At 31.9% G+C, this 26,221-nt stretch overlaps 2 protein-coding genes across 4 annotated transcripts; both read left to right on the top strand.

The window, feature by feature from the left end:
* Positions 1-2,384: 2,384 nt before the first annotated feature.
* Positions 2,385-21,336, top strand: LOC130662437 (discoidin domain-containing receptor 2-like). 3 transcript variants are annotated; one of them, XM_057461312.1, is made up of 12 exons: positions 2,385-2,500; positions 5,726-5,819; positions 5,972-6,291; positions 8,199-8,379; positions 10,160-10,491; positions 10,567-10,726; positions 12,194-12,250; positions 13,109-13,609; positions 17,368-17,439; positions 17,519-17,800; positions 18,396-19,352; positions 19,729-21,336. In XM_057461312.1, exons 2-12 carry the CDS (start codon positions 5,729-5,731, stop codon positions 20,031-20,033), a joined length of 3,258 nt encoding a protein of 1,085 aa, XP_057317295.1. In that variant the 5' UTR covers positions 2,385-2,500; positions 5,726-5,728; the 3' UTR covers positions 20,034-21,336. The 3 variants fall into 3 exon arrangements, with proteins under 3 accessions (XP_057317295.1, XP_057317294.1, XP_057317296.1); XM_057461311.1 differs by lacking the exon at positions 2,385-2,500 and adding an exon at positions 4,985-5,124; XM_057461313.1 differs by lacking the exons at positions 2,385-2,500; positions 12,194-12,250 and adding an exon at positions 4,985-5,124.
* Positions 21,337-21,490: 154 nt separating this feature from the next.
* LOC130662439 (uncharacterized) lies at positions 21,491-24,827 on the top strand. The gene is made up of 2 exons (XM_057461314.1): positions 21,491-22,888; positions 23,932-24,827. Exons 1-2 carry the CDS (start codon positions 22,607-22,609, stop codon positions 24,430-24,432), a joined length of 783 nt encoding a protein of 260 aa, XP_057317297.1. The 5' UTR covers positions 21,491-22,606; the 3' UTR covers positions 24,433-24,827.
* Positions 24,828-26,221: the final 1,394 nt, after the last annotated feature.

Genomic DNA, 26,221 nt, shown 5'->3' with positions numbered 1-26,221 from the left:
AGGCCAAATTGACTATCTAAGGAAGTAATTTATATATAGATTTTTAGCAATATAAAATTGAAAATGCATTTGAATTATTTTATCTCAACTTTTATCTTCTCTGTTTAAGAGTAGACTTTTTTTAACCTAATATGGTTTATCATTTATGAAAATGACTGCTGAATGATTTATTGTATAAAGTAGAATGGAATTTTTGCATAAATAATAAGAATTTTAGAAATAATGATTTGTTTAAAAACTACCAAAACGGGACACTCTAATCCTTAGAAGGTGCCATAGTTCGCTTGAAAACCATCAAAACAGGACCGTAGAAGGCTAATACAGCACCATACTTTTGTTGAAAATGAAACAATGATACTGCAGTCAGGGAAAACTATTAAATATACTGTTACAATATAAATACACTACACCTCTTAATTGGGCATCTTTTACATCTGACTCCGGCATATCGCTTATTTAAACTGTTGAAAGCAAAATATTCCAAAATTCACAAACTTAATTTGAAATTCGCATCTTCTTTTATTGATAAGAAGCAAGTATGTGTGACCAACCACAATTATTTTAAGCCAATAAAAAAAAATGATAGGAAAACGTGTTTTTACGCGGAAACTCTCACTGGAATAAGCTGTAATATCCATCTTGTTTCCATTCAATGAACACCGCATGTACAGGCCAGATGGCAGCAAGTAAATGTTTCCACCACTTATTCTGATTGTATATATTTTAATATGGCTGTTTGCAGGCAAGTTAAGCTCTACCTTGACTCAAAGGTGTGCTATCTTAAAAACCTTTCACTAACTTTTAAGTTACTCCTTTTATTAAAATACAAAATCCGATGCAACCTTAGAATAAAAGCTGTATATTGGCATTTAAAATATAACGTTGTGATTTGCTTATTTAAGCTATATTAAACGTGTAATTTGAAAGTAGTATAGTAATTATACTGTAACAGCATTTTTAAAAGTTTTCCCTGACTGTACTGTAAAAGGTTAATACTGCACCATTGTTTGGTTTGAAAATTATCAAAGTGGTACCATAGAAGTCTAAAACACAGCTATATGTTTTTTAAAAATAATTAAAAAGACTAAAATTGCACCATAATTTGCGTAAAAATGGTAAAAATGGTACCATGAAGGCTAATGCTGTGTCATGCCACAAAAACTGTTTTTAAAGTTATGTTGCAAAGATATTCTCAAAGTTTTGTTAAAAAAAATATATAGAAATAAAATGTTAGAAAGGTAATGTTTTTTTTAAAAAAGCGACAAGCCTTTGTAACAAAAAAGATGGGCATAATTTATTTTTACAACAATCTTTCGCATATGTGTTTTGTTGATCAAAAAGTATAAAATAAAATGTTGAGAGAGATGTATGTTGTTAATTACCTAAGGGGATTTTATTTTCAATAGGTTTTATAACGAAAGTGACAGTTATGAGAAAGTAAGTACTGTGTATATTGTTTTATCATCAAGCTTTAGTTAAATCACTTGCCACTTTCGACTTGTCTTGTAATATATTGCGTTTGCAGAAGCTTACATTTTAACTGTACCAGATTTAAGCTTATACGCATTATTATATTATATATTACACTATCAAGTCTTCAGTTGTGGGGGCAATATCTATCGGCGAAAGTGAAAATCTAAATCAAGCAGGATTTAAACCAGCAAACATTAACGCCTAAAAAATTCTTGTAGATTTTTGTTACTTGTTTTTAATTTTACTGTTTTTTATGTTTGTAATTTGTGCTGCTTTCGCTGTTTTGACCTAATCTGGCAATTACGACAGCACTGCCAATTGTCACTGTTGATTTCTGATGTTGCGAGTTTCGGTATCATTGCATTAGGTAATATGGATTGACTTAAGGCTGAGGATATCACGTTATAATTGAAATTTTGAGAACTGATGCAATTACATTTAAAACTTTTTTAAAAAAATAATTAGGCTGGTGATCTAACACGTTGGATAAATCTTATTGTCTCAAAGAGCTTGGACATTATAAGTACAGACATGTGATAAAAAATATACAGCTTTATGTTTGTTTTTTCATTACCTAAAATGGAAATTTGATTATTCCTATTTTCTTATCAGTGTTATACATCTTTGCTGTTTCCTAATTTATTATTATGTTTAAATATAGTTTATGAATAAATGAATGCATTTGTGATGTTATCTTTACAAGATTTATGTCCATTTGTCATAATTGAACAATTCAAAATACAATTAATGGACGTTGACATCATTTTGTAAATTATTGTCTGTATTCTAAATTACTTTTGTCTTAAAAACAAACTTTTAATAAAACCATCTTTTAACAACATCAGTAACTATTAAGTGAACTTCCATCATTTATGACAGTTGAATATATCACAAGCTTTTAGATGTATGGTTCCTTTGATAATAAACATAATGTTAATAAGCTAATTAATCCAATGTTAGATTACCAAAAATGTTTATAGTTAACTGTATACTGTTTACTGTAAACTTTTTTGTTTATTATTTATTAGTAAGTGTGAACAGTCCTTCTTTATTTTTAATGTAATTGGACACATAGACAATAATTAATTTGATTATGTCAGTTAATACTCTTTACAGTATTGATTAATTTATAAAACCTTTGACATAAAATAAGATTTAAATGCTTTTGAGAGAAAAGAAGACAAGATTATGAGTTGTTGGTGTGTGTTTTGTACTTGTTTGAGAAAAGTTGAGCAGTTATCATTGTGTTGTTGTATTATTCTTTGACTTAAATTAAGCAACTTTATAATTTTAACTAAATTTTATAAAATTAAAAAATGGATTTTATTATTTGCTTTTGGTTTGGGTACAGCTACAAACATTGTATCTTAATATCTGTTGCCTTTCTTTAAGGCAAAGATGGTAGCTGGGGGTGTATTCTTGTGGATTTTTTTATAGTATAATGACTAGAATACTCACATCTTGAAATTGTTTTTCCAATGATCTGCTCATCAATCATGCGTTTTTTTAATTACTAGTTTTTTTTTACTTGTTGTGTAGGCAATTGAATTTAGTAAACACTCAATTTTTTATTGTGTATTACACAATTTTCCTATCTTTTATTTTCAGACATTAAATTGTTTTTTTATAAACACGTCAGTATTGTTTTCATCAAACTAATATGACTAAGTAGACACCTTTACCTGAAAGAAGTGAACATGGAAATTTAATCATTGTCCTAAATTAAATTCAAAGTATACAGCTTAAAAATTGGTTTTGTGCTAAAAATAGATCCAAATCTATCAGTTCAAAAATGTTTTATCTTCTGTCTGGTGCTAGTAGAAACAATTAACTTAGGAACAAGGTTATAAACCATAAAATTAAAGCTCTAAATTTTTAAGCAAATTGTTTTTAGTTTGGAATCATGCCTGCTACTTAGCTCATTCTTAATATAAAGTGGACTCTCTCTGTCTAAAACTCACAATGGACAAGAAAGTTGTTCGAGATAGAGAAAGTTTAAGATTAGATGAGTCCACTGTACTCCATTTCTAAGACATAGAAGCGTTCCTGAAAGTTTTAACTTTAATAATTATAAGGGAATTAATTTTTGTGAGAAACTTTTTGAAAATCATATTAAATTTTTATGAGAACTAATTTTTTCAAAGTTTGCAAGTCTTAATTTCTGGTGAGAACTAAATTTCACAAATTTCTCGATGAAAGTATTATAATGTGTTCTTTCTTAATTTAAACCAATTCAAACGGCTTTTATGTAGGAGACATAAGGATTCTGAAGTTAGAATATCTATTTATAGTTCCAGGTATAAATCTATATTTCTACAAGAAGAAAAAATCCAAATTTCACGAGGACAATATTAATGACTAATTTTCGCAGAATTATCAAAAACATACAGAATTCTCAAAAATTAATTTCCACAAAAAATGTATATATAAATTTATATATACGTTAATAAAGTTGAATGCATTTTCCTTAACAGGTCTAAATTTACGTGAAAGATTTCTACTCGAGATGTTGAAATATTTTCATTCATGTGTGACCAGCTGTAGTTGCATAGCAGGTGCTCATAAATCAGCCATAGGCATTGCTTTAAATCCTAAAATCTGAAGAAACAAAATATGTATAAAAATAAGGCAAGCAACTTTGCCTTGTTTTTATACGTAGTAAACTGCTTATGTTTTCCTCCACTATGTGCCATGGATCAAATTGACGCTTGATCCTTTTTTTTATTACTTTCATTATAGCTTGAACTTGATTGTGAAGGTTTGTTATACAAGTTCTATCTGGTCATTAAATTTTCTACACCATTGTCAGATAATGAATAAATCCCTTATCTATTCCTAAAATGTTCAAACTACATTCAAAAACGCCCCAGTTATATGACTGTCATAATGGCCTTCGATTGCCAACTGTAAACATTTCTCTGGCACAATGCTTGGCAATGCTCAGACCAAAATCTATGAATTTCCAAGAATAACATTCACCAGAGTACAAAGTAAGTAGTTTGTGTCTTTCAAGGCAATGTACATAAAACAACGTTGGGAAGGATTTAATTCCTCAAAAACCATATGTATTTTTTTCTAAAAAGGCAATGCTGTGCATATAGTAATCACTTCAATTTCTGGAAAGGTATGGAAGCCATCTCTTATTAAAATGAAAAGTATTTGTAAATTAAGTATGCATATTTGTCATTCAATAATAATTGTGAATACTTTAAAAACCGCGAATTGAACTTGCATCTACTCCAACAGAGGAAGTATTAACTAACTTGTGTGCCCATAAACCTTTTTATCAATAAAGTTATTGGCTACCACATTTTAATTATGAGGTATACCGGATCGATAACAGCCAAATACAGCTTAGGAAAACTCAGTTTCAAAGGTTGGGTAGCCTGACGTAGATAAAACTCTCTTTCTTAGCAAGGGTCAAGAAACAAACGCAAGTCCATTTTATTTAGTTTTAAGATATTTGAAATTTTTATTAAAAAACCTCCAAATACAATATCTCTTTAACCATTATCAATACTTTTTCATTTATAGTCTGCACATACTAATTACATCATTGGCCATTATGGGTCATCTGTATGGTTGCATGATTCCTATGATTGTTGAATTGTATTTTGAGTCCAACTGAGTGTATGTTCTTTTCTTCAGGAGGTAAACTTTTAATTCTGCAATTTTTGAAAACATAAATTCCCCAAAGCACAGACAGCCAAACTATAATCTACAGTTTCCAATGACCCCATTATTGTTGTTGTTGTGTTGTTTTTTATATAATAGCGTGTGTTTGTTGTTTTTATCTTTATTGTTATAATGAGAGTTTACGATTGTTACTATAATTATTGATGTAAGCTTGTTAGATTTTATACTTTATCTGCACTTCTGCTTTTTATAAAACTGTTTAACACATTTTGATTGGTGAATCATAAAGATTGACTTAACACTTCATATGTTGCTATGGTAACATAAGCAAGTTAAATGGAAAATAGTCACCTTTGAATATTTTATTTTATTAATACAAACATATGGTTGGATTGTGTTTTTTGGACTGTTTTGTTTTTGTGTTCTGTAGAAATGTAAAGTTGTATTGTAACAACATTAAAATTGGTAGATGTCTGTTTCATGATAAAGGTTTTGCATTTTTTGATAGTAAATATTGAGCAAGTATTTAGTAAAAGGTGCCACACGTCTGTTTTGTAAACCACCAACTATTAAGTTGTGTTTAATTATGTTTCTGTTTGACTTCTTGTTTTTTTAGTAAATGTATGCAATGAAAAGCTTTTGGATTTGGATTTTGTTTCAATGTTTTTATTTTAAAGATGTGAAAGCTCGAATTGCTCCGCTAGATCCAGGTAATGTTTTTCCTAGATATAATTATCTTGTGATTATTCTTACGACAATTGTAATTATCATTATCACTCGCAGTTGCCAACACAAATGCCGACCTGTTTGTTTGTTTTTGCATCTCAAAATATTCTGATTTGTTCATACATTTTTTACACAGAGTCACAACAAGCAGTTGGTCTTGAGAATGGAAAAATACCAGACAAACAAATATATGCTGAAGACAGCGTACATTTTGGCAGCTTCGAAGCACGATATTGTCGTTTAAACAATAAGTCTGCATGGTGTATTGAGAATGACCCAACAGCATTAGATGAATATTTTTCTAATAAACTTGCTATAAGTGTTGATTTTATATACAACCTTCAGATAAATGCCATTGCCTTGCAAGGCTATAAAACTTACCGTTATGGTAAAGACATTTGGATTCGCTATTTTCATGGAGGGTCAATGAATAATTACATTGAGAATGGTCAAAAGGTGAGTAGTACAAAATATCAATACATGTTAAACAATATTTAATTACTCACAATATTGCCACTCTTAACACCACAGCAGACTTTTATTTAGAAAGAATACTATCTGAAACAATGATGGCTACCAATGCTAACAAATTTACTAGTTTTAAAAAATGTTGTATCTGTTGAATCATTCAACAGATATAATATTTTGAATGCCTTCCAAAATTTAAAATAATCCAATTCAAACAGAGAAAATAAAGAAACAGTTACTCAAGCTGCTTACATGACACATGTTTATAACAGATATTTATATTTGAAGTGTACGTCCTTTAAAGATATTCAAAATAAATAAACAAAGCCAGTGCACAAGTAACAACCTTCCCATTTTCCACGGTGAGTTAAAAGCAAAAAGACAGCAACAATGTTTTAATTTTTAATTTAAAAATATTTTTTTTCAATTTTCTAGTGTAAATGGCATTTTTTTATAAAAATATGCAATGAAATCCTCACACTTTGTTTAAAAGGACAATGTTTACATTGTTTATTGTTATTGAATATTATAAGTTTAATTAAATTTTTTGTATTCTAATAATTTTTTTGCAATGAAAAGATTAGCAAAAACATTTCTTTTAAAACTTTGTCTGACTGAATACAGATTACATTTGTTATAAAACCAGCAATGATTGCCGTGATGTTAATTTTTTGTGTAAGTTTGCGTATGAATCAAGGACAAATATTTTTATACAAGGCAAAAGGCATTACAGTAATTATTATGACAGTTTTAACAGCAAATAAAAATTGGGAATAGCAATGGAGGGACTACCTGCAACATTATCATTATATTAATAACCCTCTTTCAATCTGATATAATTCCTCTGCATCAAGTCTGTCCTTATTACCTCCTGCCAAATCATTCTCAGTTTATCTCTGGGTTTTGCCACAGAAACTATCAGATTCTACACTTTCTTACCCAATTTTTCTCAACTAACTCAATCTTCTTATTTGAATGACATCTTTAAAGCTATGGATGCTTAGCCTGCTTCTTAGCTCATCCAAACTCTTTCTGTCTCCCAGACTAATGTTACACATCCATCTCACCATTTTCATATAATTTCTATACAGTCAAGACCTTCCTGCTTCACTTCCCATGTCTCACTACCGTTCAACATAACGCTTCCTACACAAGCCTCATACAACCTACCTTTTACCTCAATTGACAAAACTCAGCTAGTCAACAAAGGAAGTAACTCTCTGAACTTTTTCTAAGCAGAACCTATCCTGCAACACTTTTTCCAACACCCTCTTTACTACACAACATATCACCGAAGTAACAGAATAACAAGCCACGCTTAAATCCTTGACTATTATGAGCCACTGTTGTCTATAATCTCACCCTTGCATTGCTTGCATACAAAGTGAATGTCAGCTTTTAACCCTCCTCCAATAGCACTGCACTTATGTACCCAATGCTAAAAAGCATGACAAAAAAGTGAAATACTACCAACCCCTTTCCTGCAAACTCTACAAAGCCACTTTCCAACTACAAGGTCACATTCCAACTACAAAGTGACACTTGGCTTTAATGCTACTAATCAGGACTTTATACTTTGCTGCATTCACTCTTAACCCTTTCTCTTCTAGTCCTTTCTTCCACTTCTCAAACTTTTTAGCTAATTCATCGACTCCACTATGAGAACCAAATCATCTGGATACAGTAACTCCCATGGACAACCGGTTCTGAACTCTATCGGCAGCGCTTGTAAGACTAAAACAAACAAAGGATTAAGTACAGAAAAAACCCAACAATACATAGAAAATTACCATCAGAAATTTTCTAGGCAGTTGCTTCTACGATAGTGCATGAAATGCTGTTCAAGAAAATGTGTAAAAAATGTGTTGTTATGTGGTCTTAATTTTTGTTTTAAGACACACATCGTGAAAACCTTGAACCTTAAAGGTGACGACTATGAATATCTTATACTAAATCCACCAATACATGCATCCAAATTACTTGTAAAGATAAAAAAAGGAGCTAATACGAAATGTCTACGCATGGAAATGTATGGTAACGTACCTGGTAAAGTGCCTCAACGCAAGGAATTTAATGGTAAGAATTTTAATTGGTAGTTTGTGTTTACATTGATTGCTGAAAGTTAAAGTTGAGGATGTAATTCCAAAAAGTGATTATTCGGTTGATATATACTTTTTATACTTGAAGGTTATATTCATCCAGTTTTTTTTGAAAGTAAATTTATTAGAATCTTCTTGCCAAAGCAAAATGGACTCTATCATGGGTTTATACTACTTTTTTATAATATACAAAAATCAAGATTCGCACAAGTGATTAAATATTTGAGCAGCCACGTGTCTATTGGTAAAAAAATAGCATGTGATATAATGCGCATCACATGGTACACTATTACAATCAAGGAAAGTTCTAAATAAAATGGTGTAACTATTTTTCTTTGCATTTGTACACTGTATTAGGTCTGCCGTTTCAAAATTGGGAATGTACATTACTAAGTTTTTTTATGTATAACTTGGATACTCAACTAATGTGTGAAGAAGTTGTGAGTGGAGTCTTTCAAACTTTGTTACTGCTTGTGAGACAAATGGGGATTTAATTTAAAGGGAACTGAAGGTATATGAAATGATGTTGGACTTATATTATAGAGCTTAAAAAGTTAGTTAACAAGTCTTTTGAAAGTTTTAAAAATTTCTTTTCGTTCACAAGATATTCACATTTAAAGATTTTTAGATATAATTATGACAATGAAACTCCTTTGCTTATACCAGGCATCTAATCTTTTTGCTGACAACCTCATAACTTGAGATCTGCATGTCGGTTTCCAATCAAATTTTGTGAGTAAACATATAGGGCCTATATAGGTCTACACAGAAAATTTTATTGCAAACCAATTTGCAGATTATTGGGTCTTTGGAAAAAAATTAAAAGGACAAGCTTAATGTATTTGATTAGATTTTCCTTCTTTGTATTTTGGCAAGTTTAGAAAACATAAAAATCACATGTAGAATAAGTTTATTAATTTTTTTTTATTAATTTCAAAGCCTTTTCTAATTTTAGTTGTGTTTTCGTATAAATAAGTATTGATTTGCGCATGTGGTGAATGGATGACTCAGCAAGGCACACTTCCTGTGGAACTAGGAAAACAGTTAATGGCTCAGCTATCGTCTCGTTGCTAAGAATTGAATGTGTCTTCACATGTGCAAGAGTAACCACCTTAAACCTCAATAGGCCTGCAACCAACAGTTACACAAGTGCAAGCAAGTCCTAGCAATTCATGACAACACCTGAATTTGTAGGAAACATGTTTTAAAAATAAACACCAGAAATTATTTTTGTAAAATGAAAGTAGAATGATCCTCTTTTCAATCTTTTGATAAAATAAAAGGGCAATATAAACCTGTTTGAAAAATTGTTCCATTTATATCCTCTTATACCTAGATATGGACTGTTTGCATGTTGTTGCACAAATTGATATTTAATAAAAAAAGTGTATGTGGCGTAACTTTTTCTAAACATTTTTAGTGATAAATAAACTATTAACTGCAGTGGTTAGTGATATTTTCTATGGATTTTATAAATATTAGTAAACTAAGAGCCTGATTATATGAGAAGGGTTTATTATGGTGAGCATTTGCTATTTGCTAAATGCTCACCATAATAAAGTATTATGGAATTTTGTTGAAGCAAAGACAAAAAGAATGGGTTAACTAGCAACTGAGCCTTCACTGAGTCAACCTGCTTTATAATGAGGCTTTTCCTAGTCCTAATTCTTCTTCCATGTTTTGAATTCTTCAAACAGATATGTTTTAAATAAAAAAGGAATTTTTTCTTGTTGTTGTAAACGTTTTATAATGTTTAGAATGTACCCAGACGAACATTGGCCTTGTAACAAAAGATTTGGGAAAAACATTCTTTACGCAGACCGGATTTCTTGCACAGCAAATCTCATTCAACGCAGAACATTTACCGACCAATATGCCATACGCGTGGTGTTTAAAAAAAGATAATATATCATTGCCTTACGAAGATTGGGCTTCTGTCAATCTTAAAATAAACCAGTTGGTATATGGTCTTCGTGTTGATGGTTTTAGAGATACCATTGATAAACCAAGTGACAAATATCTCCCAACATTCTTTAAGTTCCAGTACAGCTTAGATTCTAACCTTTGGGCAGATTATGAAGGAGGACGGGTATGGATACTTGCTAATTAAAATCCTGTTAAAGGAGGTGAATTAAATTTATGTATTTTTTACTTTTCCCTGCAGGAATTACGAAGCTTGAACTACAGTTTAGTCAGCGGAAAAAAATTACTGTTCAAGGTTCCGCTTTTAGCACAATATGTTCGCATCAGAATGAAAATTGATAATCCTACCATAACATGCATTAAACTTCAAGTGTATGGTTGTCCAGCTATAAAAGCACCAGGTATAAGGCGTTTTTTTAGTAGTAAGACAAATGTGAAGAATGCCTATAGCTTTCCTCACTAAACGAAATTATAACTGTGAAATCAAAATTAGTCCATGATTATTGTATTGCCCTACCTACTCTCAACTTCTCTTCTTTTAAAAAGTTTTTTAAATGTTTGTAAATTGAAACTAGCAATGCGTGTTCTGATTTAATAATCTTGAATCGAGTTTTCTTTTAAGCCAAATTCACAAACATTAGATCTGCATTCCTTTTTTTTTTCACAATCATTTCTTATAGCTGGTATTTGCAGGATAAGTTCAAGGGTTGCTTGTTCACCTTTGTTTACCAGCAGAGTCGTTGAGGTAAAAGTCAGGTTATATGGGGCCTGTATAGGAAGTGTTAAGACACGGGCAATGAAGCAGGAAGATCCTGACCAATCAAAAAAGAATTATATGAGATTAAGTATTTGTAGCATCAGAGATGTTATCCAGATAAGAAGATTTGGTTAATTGGTAGAGAATGAAGGAGGATAATCAAGTAGATAAGTGTAGACTTGATAGTTCCTGCGTAAAAGCTCAGGAGATTATAATGACAGACCTTGTGCAGAGAGAACCCCTACTAGCATGATGATGATGTAAAATGCCATTTGCCTGTGTCATGTCGAAAAACTTGTGATTCTTTTCAGAAATTAATATTTTGTGTTTTGATTGAAGACTCAAACACAAACACAGTTAAATTAAGAGAGAAAGTAATAACACAACCTTTGTAAGTTGAAATTACATCCAACTCGAAAAATTGCATCAGCAGAGGTGGATAAGGAAGTTTTGTTACAACATCAACATTCGCCAAAAAATTCATCACAAGACCACTGGGCAGGGTTAATTATGCTTCGTTCACACTATAGGTTTAAGTGTTTAACAGGTGGTTTTTAACTTAAGAAGGTAGCTCACACATTACACGGGGTTCAATTTTCCGACTAAACTCTCTTTAAATCACAAAAAAGTTTAACTCAAGTATCAAAAAATGCCTTAAGTGATTAATAGAAAGAGAATTTAGAAAGTTGTTAGAAAACAACAGCAACTGTACTGAAATGTAAAAAAAAAGGTTTAAAGCTTCGAGAACCTGTTTTTGCTGGCTGAAAATAGCCTTCACCTCAAAAGTTTTATTTTGCTCTATTTTGCTGCTAATATACCACTGGTGTAAGGTATACGTAGCGACTAAAAGGTCATGCTTAAGATAAAGCAATAATATTTCCTGTAAAATTATTTTGTGTTTCTCTCTATATTTTCTGTACTGATTTTAGAGTTTGTGTCTAATTTTAAAGTCACTTAAAATCATACCTGTTAAACTCACCTAAATCCCCAGTGTGAACCAGGCTTTACAGAGTTATCCTATCAGCATCATTTGGTGCCAAAACTTTGAAACATGTGTACTAACAACATTTCATCTCATACATGCATGTATTTATTTATTTATTTTTTACAGATTTAACCACCACTCCACTTACCACACCTAACTCAACTAATCACACAATAGAAAAAGGTAGTAACCTTCATATACTAATATTCATTCTTCTCTCTGTTAATTAACAAACAAATGTTTGAGGATTTTAATGAGGGTAAGTGCAGAAGTAAACAAGATATGAGTTTTTTGGTGGACAACTGTGGAGAGAGAATTAAATGCTACGGACAATCCAACAACTTAAACATCAGTTGAAGCATCATCTTTTAAGCAAAATCCCAACAGTGTATGACTAATATTATTTCTTGCAAATTAATTATTTTATTAACGTATACATCAACATTCTTTTAACCTTGTATGCAGGAATCTTAGCAACAAGTTATTGGTCACAAAAATTATCATCTGTTTTGTCTGGTTTTGTTTAAAGGAAATGACTAAATGTAAAAAATGATAAAAGAAGTTAATATGTGAACTTGCGCTCTACTTAAAAGTTCAAACACAGTGTGAGCAACCAAACATCAACATCAACATCTGTCTTAACCTGTAAAAACAGTTTGTGTTACACAAAATAAAAAAAACCATTATTAGCACACCTCTGTCTAATCTATTGCTTAAAATGTTCTCCAAACGTTTAAGATACAGGAACTAATTATTTAAACATTGGTGCTTGCAAAAGTCAAATTTTTAACAGTTATCAAGTACCCAAAAATAACTTTTCTGTGTATTTTGTGTACATTCCGTAACAATCTTCCACATTTAAACCATCTTCGACAGATTTTACACTTGTAAAAAGCATCCTGTTCTCACTTCTAAGGTATAATAAAGTGTTTTTATTCCTGTGAATAGCTGTACTGCTTCTTTAAAACAATAAATATCAGCATTTTTTTATCATTATTAACATTGTGTTGGGCCTTATTTTAAATGTGTTCTATTTTTCAGCTCGCATCTTCCATTACAAAATATATCAAGGTGACTCCAACTCGATGCATTCTTGGGAAGACACAAAATACCCTTACAATCCCACACTCAAAGAAGGTTTCTTATCTCGTAACACTGGCTGCCTTACTGATGGGGAACACTTAAAAACTTCAAGTCCATTAACTTCAGACTGTTGGGTTGGTTGGAACAAAACTTCACGCCCGAAACCATTACTTGCTCTTACCTTAACTGCTGTATCAAAAATTTACGCTGTTAAGCTTTTAGCATATGTAAATGAAAGTGCGCAGGCTGGCACTATTCAAAAATTTTCTGTGGAAGCTGGTAGATCTGTTCCCATACCGACACTTGGTTATGTATGTGCTCCCGATTCAATGTACTATATTAGCCCACAAGTGATTGAGTATACAATAGATTTGGGAGGAATATTGGCGAAGGAGATCAGTATCAAATTTGATTATTCTATGGAGTGGATTTTTTTGCGACAAGTTTCAATTGTTCAAGGTATGTTGTATTCCTTTTGAGAATGGCAAAAATACTTGTTTTTATTATTCTTATAATTTATAAAAAAGGGGATTTCGAGTTATTATTTACATCAACTAGAAAACTGCTTGAGCTCTAAAAGAACAGGAGGGGGAGATAGAATTACTGAGATATAAAAAGTATATTCAAGTATTTAGTGTAGTCTAATACAAGCTGATTTTTTTAAACAAAATTTAAGGGTTTGTAAAATGTTTCTTTTGTTTTTGATTTTTTTGTTAGCTCTCTAAATAAACACCACTGGCCGTTTATTTGAGTTGCTTTTAAAAAAAATTACAAAAAAGGTGGACGCTTATTTGAGAGGAGTGCTTGAGCGAGAGTGAGTGCCTAATTGAGCATGTGCGATAGCATGTTTCCTCACATAGATACATGTTAATATGCTTTTTTGAATATATTATTTTTAAAAAATGAAATAAAAATGCAGCCACACTTGCTGTTTATGCTTTGTGATATCCAGTTAGCTACGCCATTTTTTTATGACTCACAGACAAAGTAGCTAAGTGGCTAGCTACTACTTGCTTTTTCTTATATGGATTTGTTAAACTATTTTTTTAACCTGAAATTCTACCCTGAGATTCTTATGAAGCATATTCCATTGAATATTCAAAACAATTTATATGGGTTTTCTTATTTCATAAAAGGGAGACATCACATGATATCACTGAAAACCAATAGTATAGTCAAAATGATTTGAAGTGGATATTAACACTATTCCTATCGTGTCAGGGAATTTAACCTCATCTCGGACACAACCTAATATGTGTCTTTAAAAATATTACAACTGGCCCATGTTCTGTTTTTTGTTTTCAGTTAACGGTTGTAATATGTTTTCGATAGTAAACATACCAAAATTTGAAAAATCAATACAACTTGTTTAGCCCCATGGCCGTATCGGGGTCAGTGAAAGAATTAGTTTAAAAAAAATTTAGTCAAAAAAAGAAAATATTCCGTTGTAAACATAACTTTCTGAGTTAAGCCATTTTCTGAGTAGCCAGTAAACTTTTTTTGACAGAATATGAATTTTGACAAAGATAATGTGCTAAAAACATTAAGCAAGTTTGTAATATTAAAAAAAATCCTACAATTTATAAAAATGAAATCTTTTTCAGATTTGCGACTGTTTACTTTATCTGTTCCACAGAAATTTGAAGTTCTTTTAAAAACAGCAATAATAAGTTCAAATGTTTTGTTGTTGTTGTTAATATCTAAAACCTGACAGGAAATGGAGGAAACCAAGCATCAATGTTTTAAAATTCAATTAATAACCACAAGCTGGTATAAAAAGGATGACATTGGTTCTTTTGCAGCACTTTTCCCACGAGAAGTTGAAATGTTTAGTAATAGCAGTTGGAAAACCCTTTGAATTTCTTTGTGTCACATTTTTATTGAAAAGTTAGCAAAGGTAGCTTATGGTAGGTGTGCAAACATAACTTGCCAATTGCGTTGTTAAACTGAAGGGTTAAGTGAGTAGGTTTTCTTGTTGTATTTGTTATATATTTGGTTGGTCATTTTTAGGTTTTAGTCATGGTTCATAAAGTTCTTGGGTCAACAACAAATAAAGTTTTTACAAAATAATACATGTGATAGTGGAATTTAATTCATGATAAATTTCCGTGTTTTGAATAATCAAGTAAAAAGTCTTTTCCGATGTATTGAAATGGCAACTGTAGCATTTTTTTTAAAGTAAAAAATTTAATAAAAAGCAATGAAAGTACAAGAAAATATATCATAAAGTGATACTGATTACATGGAAATATTTCAATAGCAGGCAAAGTTCAATAACTAAAAAAGTAGTTAGCTAGACATATTTAGCAAACTATTAAGATAAGGCCGAGTAGGAAGAAAATGAACTTGTTTCGAAGTGGCAAGGTTTAAATTGCAGCTTTATGAAGAGAATGACATTACATAAAATTACTAAGAGACCTAGGGTAGCCCATGTTCTTGATAGACAAAAAGATTTTTCCCAAAGTGTTTTTTTGCAAAATGTATATTAAATGTATACTTATTCATATCAGGTCATGGTTAGCATGTTTTATTACGTTATATGCTTTGGTTACTATAAAAGATATAAAAAGCCAGTAGGTTAACCGTCACAGCCATTTCATCATTGATTGCACATTTATTTGGCATTATTCAAGAAAATTAAAAGTGCAATAACTTTAGTAAAAAAATAAAGTTATTGACTTGAAACTAGTTATGAAGTACTTTTAGACCAGTCTGATAAAGTATAATTTCGAATGAGGCACAAAAAATTACACAGGCATTTTGAGGTAGAGAAAAAGGTAAGAAGATTTTTAGCAAAATGATTTTTGCCAGGCCTTTGAACACAATCATATTTTAATTCACACTTTGATGGAGCGATCAACCTGGCATATGGTTAACTGCAGGACCCACTAAGAGAGTGGTAGATATTGAATAGCTCACCACTGTGATATATTATCTAAAACTTTTATTACTAATTACAAAGCAGTGCACATAAAAAATTCACAAAATAAGTCTAAACCGTGTAGTGTCCTTTTTAGTTAAAAGTCCCATAACTTCAGTCAAAATAAAAATATTGACTTAAAATTTGATGTGATATGGTTTTAGACTGGTTTGATGAAATTGAGCTAATAAATATTTCTATTATCATCATATTTTCTAAGTTCCAGAATTTATCCCTTTTCAGAGACGCCTTTTAAGTTGTTTTTGACAGCATATCAATTTTGACTAAGATACAGGTTCAGAAAATATTAAAAGCAATTCTGATCTAAAATTATGGCAGTCAATTATGCCGGTAAACGGAAAATTCATTTTTTTGCTGATATATTTTTGTGATTGGCTGCTTTTATGATGAGAATACTGAATTAATCTTTTCGGTTGGTTTGACATTTCGAATAGTTTCTAAGCAAAATGATAACAGTAGAAGTATGTATCATATAAAAAGTGTTTTTAGAACAGCAGTAGAATTTTGATAAGCTCTAAAAAGTGCGACTTTGTGGAACTTAATTTTGGTCTAAAAGCCCCAAAATAATTCCTAAAATAATTATTCCCCAAACATTTTTTTCTTTTAAGGTAGCAATAATTTGTTGTTCGTAAAGTTGTTTACCAATACTTATTGGACTTTATATGAGTTGCTAAATATGCTTGCAAGCAGTTAACCATCAGTTAACCATTGTTTAAATAAATTTTGTGAAAAATAATAATGAAGAAGCGACTTTGGAATTCAAACAGCAAAATCTTGGTCATATGTAAAAGCTGCAATGCAGACACAGATATGAACTTACAGAAAATGAGTATTCCATAGTTCAGACAAAATGAATAAAAATAGAAAATGTTAATATAAAGTTAAATTTGTACCTAACTATAGCTAGACAAAAAATGTATGATGTCATGCATAATTAGTGGAACTTTTAAAGCTGACCTCCCACTTGAACACAAGTTCATTTCATATAAAAGAGCTTGGAAAGTTGCCTAGAAATTCCACTAATTATGCATGACACCATAAATTTCTTGCAGGGTTTCCCCTGAAAATCCTAAAAGAATCCTGCCAAAAATTCTCCTAAATAATCTTAAAAAATCCAAAAATTTCCTGTTTATCTTTAGCACTCTTTGTAGGGGGACATCCATTGTGGAATATGTTAGAATATGTTGTTCTGAGCAATCCAATATGTCTTCTTTGTTAATATATATATATATACTTCCTTTCTTTATTATATTTGTTTCTCTTCTCTTGTATTTAGAAAGTTCTGCAGTTGTTGCAGCATTGAAGTTATCACCACAGTTTTTAACTTGTAAAGCACCAGAAAAACCAGGTGAAGTTTTGTTCATCACATTTTAATATTTTGCACATCCTCTGTTCGAACTAAATTGTTTTGTGCAATTATGTTTTAGGCCCGACCACGGAAAAGGACGGTGGCAATAATATTATAATTATTGTTTGTGCTGTGCTCGCGTTTCTCTTCTTATGTCTCCTTATCTTCATCATATATCACTATCGCACTAGCTTGCACAAAGTTTTTAAATCGCGAGCGAACAGGCCTATCTATGTTCGGAATCATTACGACCATCAGAGCGAGGATCGAGTGCTTCTTAATTCACCGTCGGAGAATCACAGAGGATTCAGCAACACTTCAACGCCTTACGCTAAAGTTTCCTATAAGGGGGATAAGTCAGGTTATTATTTTTTTGTTTTTTAGCTAATTGGACGATGTAAAACGTTTCTTTCTTTTTTTTTCTTGTCTTCTATTGATATGTTGGTTTGTTTTTAAAATGTGGCAAAAAATTACAAACAATAAGTTCTTTTTGATAGACATTTTTGTTTCGCCAGCTTCGCAGGCAAAAAGATGACGTAATTAGTTACAGAAAGTTCGAGACAACAAGTTAGCTTGTTTATTTTTGGTTGCTAGTGAAATCTTGATTTCCACAGCTCTGAACTGGCCATCTTATTAGCAGGTGTTGTGTGTACATATCCACCGTTACATTAAAGTTGTAATAGACTCACGGTTTTAAATTTACATTTTAATATTATTTGGCAAAGTTAGAAGTTAAACATTATTAATGTTATCAAGTTTTAATTGTTAAAGTCGTGAAACTATAATCTCTATACTAAAATAAAAGTCTATTAAATCCAGCCCACTGTCAAATAATTAACAACTAAGATCTGAAATAACCGAGAGAAAAAAAATTGTTTTTATCGCAACAAAGGTCTAAGTCATTCATCCATCTCATTCAGTTATTATCTCATTCAGTTATTTTTACGTTTTGCTAGATGACGTTTACGCAGCCCCAGATGTCACTTTCTTTGCGTCCAACAAGAACAGTAGCGTTGGAAAGGACGCAGAAAGCAACTATGCAAAATATAGCGCTCCAAACTCAGATAATCAAAGTGGTACCACAAACAGCTCTTTGATGTACGCTCAACCAAACCTCAAGCAACAATATGCCGAACCAAACCATCCGAGCACGATTTATCAAGGCTCTGCTATTTACGCAAGTACATACGAAAATCCGTATAAGGCAGTCCTCCCGTCTACTATGTACTCTGATCCTGATCACGTGGTACCAGGTAGAGGTCATTCCCAGAGAAAAGCCTGTCGAATTTTTCCACGTAATCAGTTGACGTTTAAAGAAAAAATTGGCGTAGGACAATTCGGCGAGGTGCAAATTGCAGAAGCATCCGGTCTAGACGAAATTTACGGAACTATTGGACATTACAACTCGTGGGGTTTACCAGACACAGCACTTGTTGCTGTGAAATTATTGAAGTCCGAAGACAAAAACATTGAGAGTGAATTCATGAAAGAGGTTGATGTAATGGCCAGGCTACAGCACGAAAATGTCGTACGACTTTTGGGTGTTTGTAAAGAACCTCCGGTCTTAATGGTGGTGGAATATATGGAAAATGGAGATTTGAATCAATTTCTTAGAGATCGAAAACCAGCCCAGACAGACAACGTTCGCATTAGTCAAGTAGCTTCCAACGTACTACTTTTAGACACGTTGCTGCATATGATACAACAGATAACTGCTGGCATGAAATATTTACATTCAGAAGGCTTCATTCATCGAGACTTGGCAACGAGGAACTGTCTAGTTGGACCAGCCTATCAGGTTAAGATATCTGACTTTGGAATGAGTCGTTATCTTTACTCAAAGCATTACTACCGTGTTGAAGGAAAAGCTGTACTGCCGATTCGTTGGATGGCTCCTGAGTGCATTTTTTATGGTGAGAGTTTTAATAATTCTCAATTATATGAACTACCGCGGCGACAGTTATTTTAAAATGTGATATAAGATTCGGCGCGAAGTTTGTAATTACAATATACTTACTATTTCACTTGGTGTTGTCCAACACTAAAGAGAAAATCTACATTTTTTCGTTGTATATTATTCCCATTTAAGCCGCATCTAGTATTGTTTTATGTAATAAACAACTTAGTGGGCATTATAGTACTGTATTTAATCGATAAATAACTCCATGTTGTAGCCAATTTCCTGAAAAACTCTGATTTATATTTTAAACAAGGCAAAACCGCTACTAGCTTCCAAAAACTATAAAGCAAAAGCCGCGTCACGTAAAAATCTATTGATTGTCATTTTAGGTAAATTTACTCAAACTACCGACATCTGGAGTTTTGGTGTGACGTTATGGGAGATTTTCACCTTTGCCCGAGATTCTCCTTACTCTGATTTAACCGATCCACAAGTGATTGAGAACGCCTGCGATTGTATACAAAACACAAACAAACAGTTTCCGTATTTAGAACAGCCAGGCACGTGTCCTGATGACGTGTACGAGCTCATGGTCAAGTGTTGGCACAAATCCGCGGAAAGTCGACCGCCTTTCGCTTACTTGTACCAGATTTTTAACGAAAAATGTAACAGCAGTGACATGGGAGATATTTAATTTTAAATTTAATCTAGAGAGGTGGTTTAAGTATGTACGACTGGGGAAGGCAGGCGTCGCTTAAGTAGTATATTTTTGGAGACTCATATTTTTAACTGCAAAGACATGTGTAATCTTGTTACAGATTTGTTATTTCTAAGGTGGTTCACCTAGTCTAAAAGGTCTAAAAATTGACCAATTTTTAATCTGGTCAGAAGATAGTGATAAGTTTAGTGGAGATTTTTTTTAGTCTTCTAGATTTTCGTATTAGCTTTTACAATGCCAGTTGTAGTTAGAACGCTTTTTTGTAATGTACAGTGATGCAAAATAAGAACAATGGTAAGGTTAAATATTTTTTTTTCTTTTTTCTCAAACTCGGTAAACCTAAATTTTAAATCTAGCTAGGTTTACCTCATATAAGATTTTCTTATACCCTACGGATATTTAGGTATTTTACCCGGCAATTTTTGGACTTTTTTCTCTAAATTATTCTAAAAAACTAACATTTATACCATTAATTAATTTTTATTTTGGGTATTAGGTAGTAGATATGTTAAAAGTATATTTTTATATGTTTAGCACCAAAATAAAGTCATGACAGACGCAAAGCTATATTAAATTGTTTTTTCTCTAAACTGTCTTTCATAATATTTGTCCAGTTGTCAGCGTTTGTTCTGTCTTTTGTTTTGTTTTTAGTTTCGTTAGATCGCACATATCACGTTGTACGATATTTTTATGATGCTTTGAATAAACGCCGTCCTTCTAATGACGCCCCCTTTTGATTAAACGCCTTATTCTAAACAATCTAATTCGTTGGATTTCACAGATTAGGGCGTTCGTAAAAACTCAAAATAACTATTAGAAGATATGTTCAATGCTTATTAATAACGATGTAGATGTTATGTGGAAAATATTTTCAATTTTAACAAAAAAAAATTACAAATTAATTTTTGAACTCCTTTTCCTTGACGCCCTTTAAAAATTTAAACGCCCGGGCGTTAATTTAAAGCGTCATAGTATTCTTTTTTTCAGCAGGTTTAACCACATAAGTTCTGAGGAGTGTTTATAATATTTATTTTGTGTTTCGTGTTTTGTACTGTCTATAATAACGACGAATAAAAAAGTGAAATTATATTCTTTTTTTTTTTTTTATTCAAAGTCATGTTACACACTAAATTTATTATCCTTGTGATATGTTTTCGACAGTTTGTAAGAATTTAGGCTGTTGGTCCAACTTCCTTATTTGTTTGTATTTGTTTATATTTTTTGAAGAATATGCGTTGTAAATAAACTTATAACATTGAACAATAACATAAAATTATCATTCGTTTCTTTTCGTTTTCGTTTTTAACTTTCGTATGACGAGAACTCATGTACGAAATTCTTCTATAACAACAAACCTGATCTTTGAGTAAGAGATCTTTCGTTGAGAAAACCGCTATGAGCTAAGGTTTTGGGTTTAGCGAGACATGAGTTTGTATTGAGCATTCAGTTTACTTGCGCAATTATTGCTTTGGTTGAAAAATCTTATCCCACTTGGTTGTTTCAATATTGGCGCATTTTATCTGAAAATTTGGATCTTTTATGACAGATAATTAAACTCTACTGAACCGGTATATACTATATTATAGTAAATGCTGCAAAACATAAGAAGTTCAAAATATTTTCAACCATCATGAAAGGAGTAAGGCATATCTCATTATGTAATCTAATACACTGTAAAAGAATCAACATTTTAAAAAACAAATCACGTTCTGAAAACTTCTAAAATCTACAATTTACAATCAGTCCTCCCAAAATTTCTGTTGTTTTCTCCCACGCATGAACGCTACTCAAAGTTCGAATGTAAATCAGAACTATAATTAAAATGATGCCCAGAATTTCGAATTTAGCTATTCCAATTTCGTATATTTTTTCGTAATATAAAACCAGCTGCACAATTTTAAATTTCAAAATGACCAAAGTGACCACCTGTAGTATTTACCAAGAATACTCTAAAGAACTGCACGATGGAAAAGGAAATCAGAATGCGCGCTAGTTAATTCGTTCTTTTTATAATTTTTTTGAGAATCAAAATTTGTGATTTTCAATAATTTTTAATTTAGTTTGTTGGATTTTAAAATGTAGCGAAAACAATGCGCACCAGGAAAATAATCTCTCAGATGGAGGCCTCGTCTGCTGGATTTCTCCTTTAAATATTAACCTTGACTTTTATTGGATAATTCTGTTCCTCTGTATAATTTCACGTGTATAATTTCAGACGACATGCCGCAAGAAATTAGTATTCGGGCCAAAACAAGTGATTGTGGGAAGCAGGCGTCTATATATGTTGTTATATGCTGTTCTGTATATTTATTTTTTTCTGCAGGCTTGCATTTTCACATTTAACCGAAAGTTATTTGCAAAAAAAGCTTTCCAGCAAACTTTGGTGTAGTTCTTCGCTTTTGTATTACTTTAATTTTAAAATTTATCACATTTTTCTTCATTTTTTAAAGTACTGTGTGCTTTTGAATAAAATGATAATGGATCCTCTTTTTTTTTGCATACGATGGGTTATAAATTGATTAGAATTATCTGTTTTAGATAAAGAAACAATGCAGATGTTATGCCTCTCTGCATCGTTCCTGTTTATGTTTGTGAAAACAGTTTGCAAACAAACTCAAAAGAATGGTACTGATATTATGGTACGAGGGAGCGGTTTGTGTCCTTACGATAAACCTGTGTGCGGAATGAGTTGCAAATACGAAATGTTATGTTTACAACGTTGTTTCGGCGGAAAATGTTTTCTTGGTTGTATGAAAGATACGAAATGTAAACAAAAATGCGGCTATCGTCTCAAGAATACGATGTGTAGAATGAATTGTCGTGACACTCAGGTAAGTTTTTTTTCACAGTTCAGTCAGAAATTTCTGTCACTAAAATCTCTTACACCATTATTATGACAATTGCACTTTTTCGGACGTTTTACAATGTTAGCAAGCAGCATCAACTCGCGAATTAAACGTGGCCAGTAGGCGTAGGTTAGGTGGGTAGCGTATAAATTGCGCCAGTTGCACTTTCCTACACGCCCGCTCTACGGAATAGAATACATCAGGGTCCACAAGGTCGTCGAAGTTCAAGAAAAACTTAACGCTGACGTCAGCAACAGTTAGCGCATTTTGAGATTTGGAATCTAATCAAATAATCTAAGAACCTAATCCTAGTCCTGATCGGCTGTCAACATTGACAAGTTGAAATAGCGTCGATATAATATAGAAATGGCCTGTCTGACTTGTGGGAAAATTTTTTAACTTGTCTCAATATATTTTGTGAGGGATTGCAGGAAGTTTCGTCAGGAGACACAGCATAATTTTCTTTCCACTAGGAATTTAGAATAGTTAAGATAGGAAAAATTACGCTGGGTCAACGTTTTTTCTGCGGTCAGAATGCTGACCGCGCTTTATGATTGGTTAATTCTATTGTTCTTTGGTTTTGTGGTCAATATCGGGAAGTCTTTTGTTTTGAGCGCGAAAAGCCTCACTCACCTGAACAAATATAATAAATAATTGTTTTACTTAAGAAGTTAAGATGTGACCACGCCGGCTTAGTTAGTTGGTTAATTGGTTAATTGTAATTCGGGGTTTGCTATGAGGTGGATTGGAATTTTAGGGATTTGCTCTGACATTTACTTGCGTCTAGCTTTCGTTTGAGAGAAACTAAATTTGGTATCCTCGAAAAAAGCTTAGTTAACTATGCTACAGAATGTTATATTTGCCCTCTACTTTTAACTGGACATTATTCTACCAAATCCAGACGCATATAGGTTAATCTACTCGACCCTAGCAACAAAGGCAGCTATTTTAATCATACTGTCCATAGTTTATTCATAATAAAAAAATTAACGTACTTTACTAAATGTTATTTTTCCTGTGTTTTTTAGAAATGTCATCAAATATGTCATGGACAGGATTGCAAAGTTTCCTGTGAAGCGACGAAATCCTGCTCCCAAGTTATAAAAACCTCGCGTTCGTACCCAAACAAGGATTTAGTTATCAACAAAGCAACATGCCAATCATCAGTCATGTGTCACCAGCGTTGCGAATTTCAATCGTGTGTGCTGTACTGCGACAGTCCACGATGTCACCTAGAAAGTCGGTTTTCTGTGATAGTTATTCAACTGTCAAAATCAGTGCAGAACGTCACTCTGATTTGTAATGAAAAGTTGGTGTCTTTCTCCTTCCGTTCGAATACAACCTACGCGTTATGCAGTGGTGTCGGTCGAAGCCAAGTCGAGATTCTATCGGATGATCTGTTTACTACTCAAAGTCAAGTTTCTGCGCAATCGTCAAGCGTAACATTTACAGGAAGAGGAATCCAGTACACTTTTACCTTAATATGGCTCTTTAAATATTTTTGCGTCTGCCATAACCTAGGAGGTTAGAAATAGCTATGACGCTTGAAAAACTCTTTGGTCGTTTTCTTTATTTCAAAATGGTGTTACAAAATGATACCTTAGTTTCTTAAGTTTTTTATAACTGCACATGATAAAATATATCTTTCAACATTTTTATATTATTTCATATGATTTTTTACACAACGTGTATAAAGGTGTAGAATATTTTTTTAGTCTCACCCGAAGGTAATTGATGTCTGGCAAGTATTTTACAAAGACACATATATATATATACTTTCGCGCCAAAATTAAGTTCAGCACGAAATCGAGGCTAATTATAATTTTTCTTATAGACCATCATATGAACACAACTTTTACATAGCCTGTTTTTATATTTTGTTTTTAATCTTTCCATAATTCTTAGTTACGTATATATTATTTATTATTTAATAAATTGACAAGAATTGTTCTTTTTTTATAGACACGTGAATTCGTTCTAGTTCGTTTTGTTTCTTAGATATATCGCTGTATCTTATATTTTTATACATTGTTTTCATTCATTCAACGAAAGAAAAAAAAGTTTACTCTGTGTATTTTATATTTTTCTCAAAGTTTTCTTATGTCGATTTGAGAATAAATGGAGACGTCACTGGGACTTTTTTTCTAGTTTCGTCCGAGATCGTCAGAAAGATAAAAAGAGCCCTGGGGACGAGTTTGCTTATAAACTATGAACTAATATAAGCTGAGTGCGTTCTTTATGTGTTCTTAATTTTTGGCAACACATCGTTCAAAACATAGATTCGACACAACCTTGAACCCAGTGCCTGTAGCGTTTTTTTTTATATGAGGATAAAACATCGCATAAAAAAAAAACGCTACAGGCCCTTGGTTCGAGGTTGTGATTCGACAGTGGGTGACATAAATTTTTCATTTAACCATAAATTGTTCATAATTTAAATTCTGTGTATCGGTTCAAATTACTGATTAAGTGTCCTTTAATGAAATGCGATAGTGCTCGAAAAGTTATATTTTTGATTTTTAACTCAATACAGAATGACGATAGCAGTTCTAAATTAGGTAGAAAAACAAACGTATTCCGACGAGAATTATATTGTGAATAATTAAAATCACGGCGTACATTAAATATATAACAAACATACGCGCATTCCGTGTTTAACCTGTTTTAATATTTATGGAAAAGATATTTTCTATTTCCGAACTCTGTTTGTTAGAAACATTTCAAAAAAATTTAATATTCTTTTTAAATTGATTGACAAAACTAACTTAAAATGAGACTGAATGTAAATTCAAACAAACGTGTAACCGAACAAATACCTGAGCACGTTATTGTTTCAAAAATCTTTATATCAATTTTACGATATTAAAGCATGGCTTCTAACGCGAGTAAAATACTAACGAAATGTACTCATAAACAAATCACGAACAACGAGATTTGTCGCTGTTGTAAAACTGTCTATTTCACAGGGACAGAACGTGAAATGTACGAAGTCTGCAAGAGAAAAGGAAGACGCGGGAATGTGATGTCATTAAGTATAGACCAATCAATTTCTTATGTTTGTTTACTGGATGAACCAAATGAGATATTTTTAAAGTTTAGATTCGTTAATGGTGCAAAAAGACGTTAGTTTTGATGTATGAAGAAACTGAAGATGTGAATAACTTAATGGAGGGCATTTAATCAGACAAATGGATTATTATGCATTTACTATTTTTTTTACACCTTAAAGAAAGAAACTTTCGCGATTGTTGACCAAAGTTAGGTCCCGCGTATTGTATTTTATATATGAACTATGTAATTTGACTTTAAACTGAACTT

This window comes from Hydractinia symbiolongicarpus, chromosome 10, assembly GCF_029227915.1.
Source record: "Hydractinia symbiolongicarpus strain clone_291-10 chromosome 10, HSymV2.1, whole genome shotgun sequence".
In the NCBI taxonomy this organism is placed as follows: Eukaryota; Metazoa; Cnidaria; class Hydrozoa; order Anthoathecata; family Hydractiniidae; genus Hydractinia; species Hydractinia symbiolongicarpus.
The sequence above is the reverse complement of the archived record's forward strand: the minus strand, read 5'-3'. Positions and strand labels throughout refer to the sequence as shown.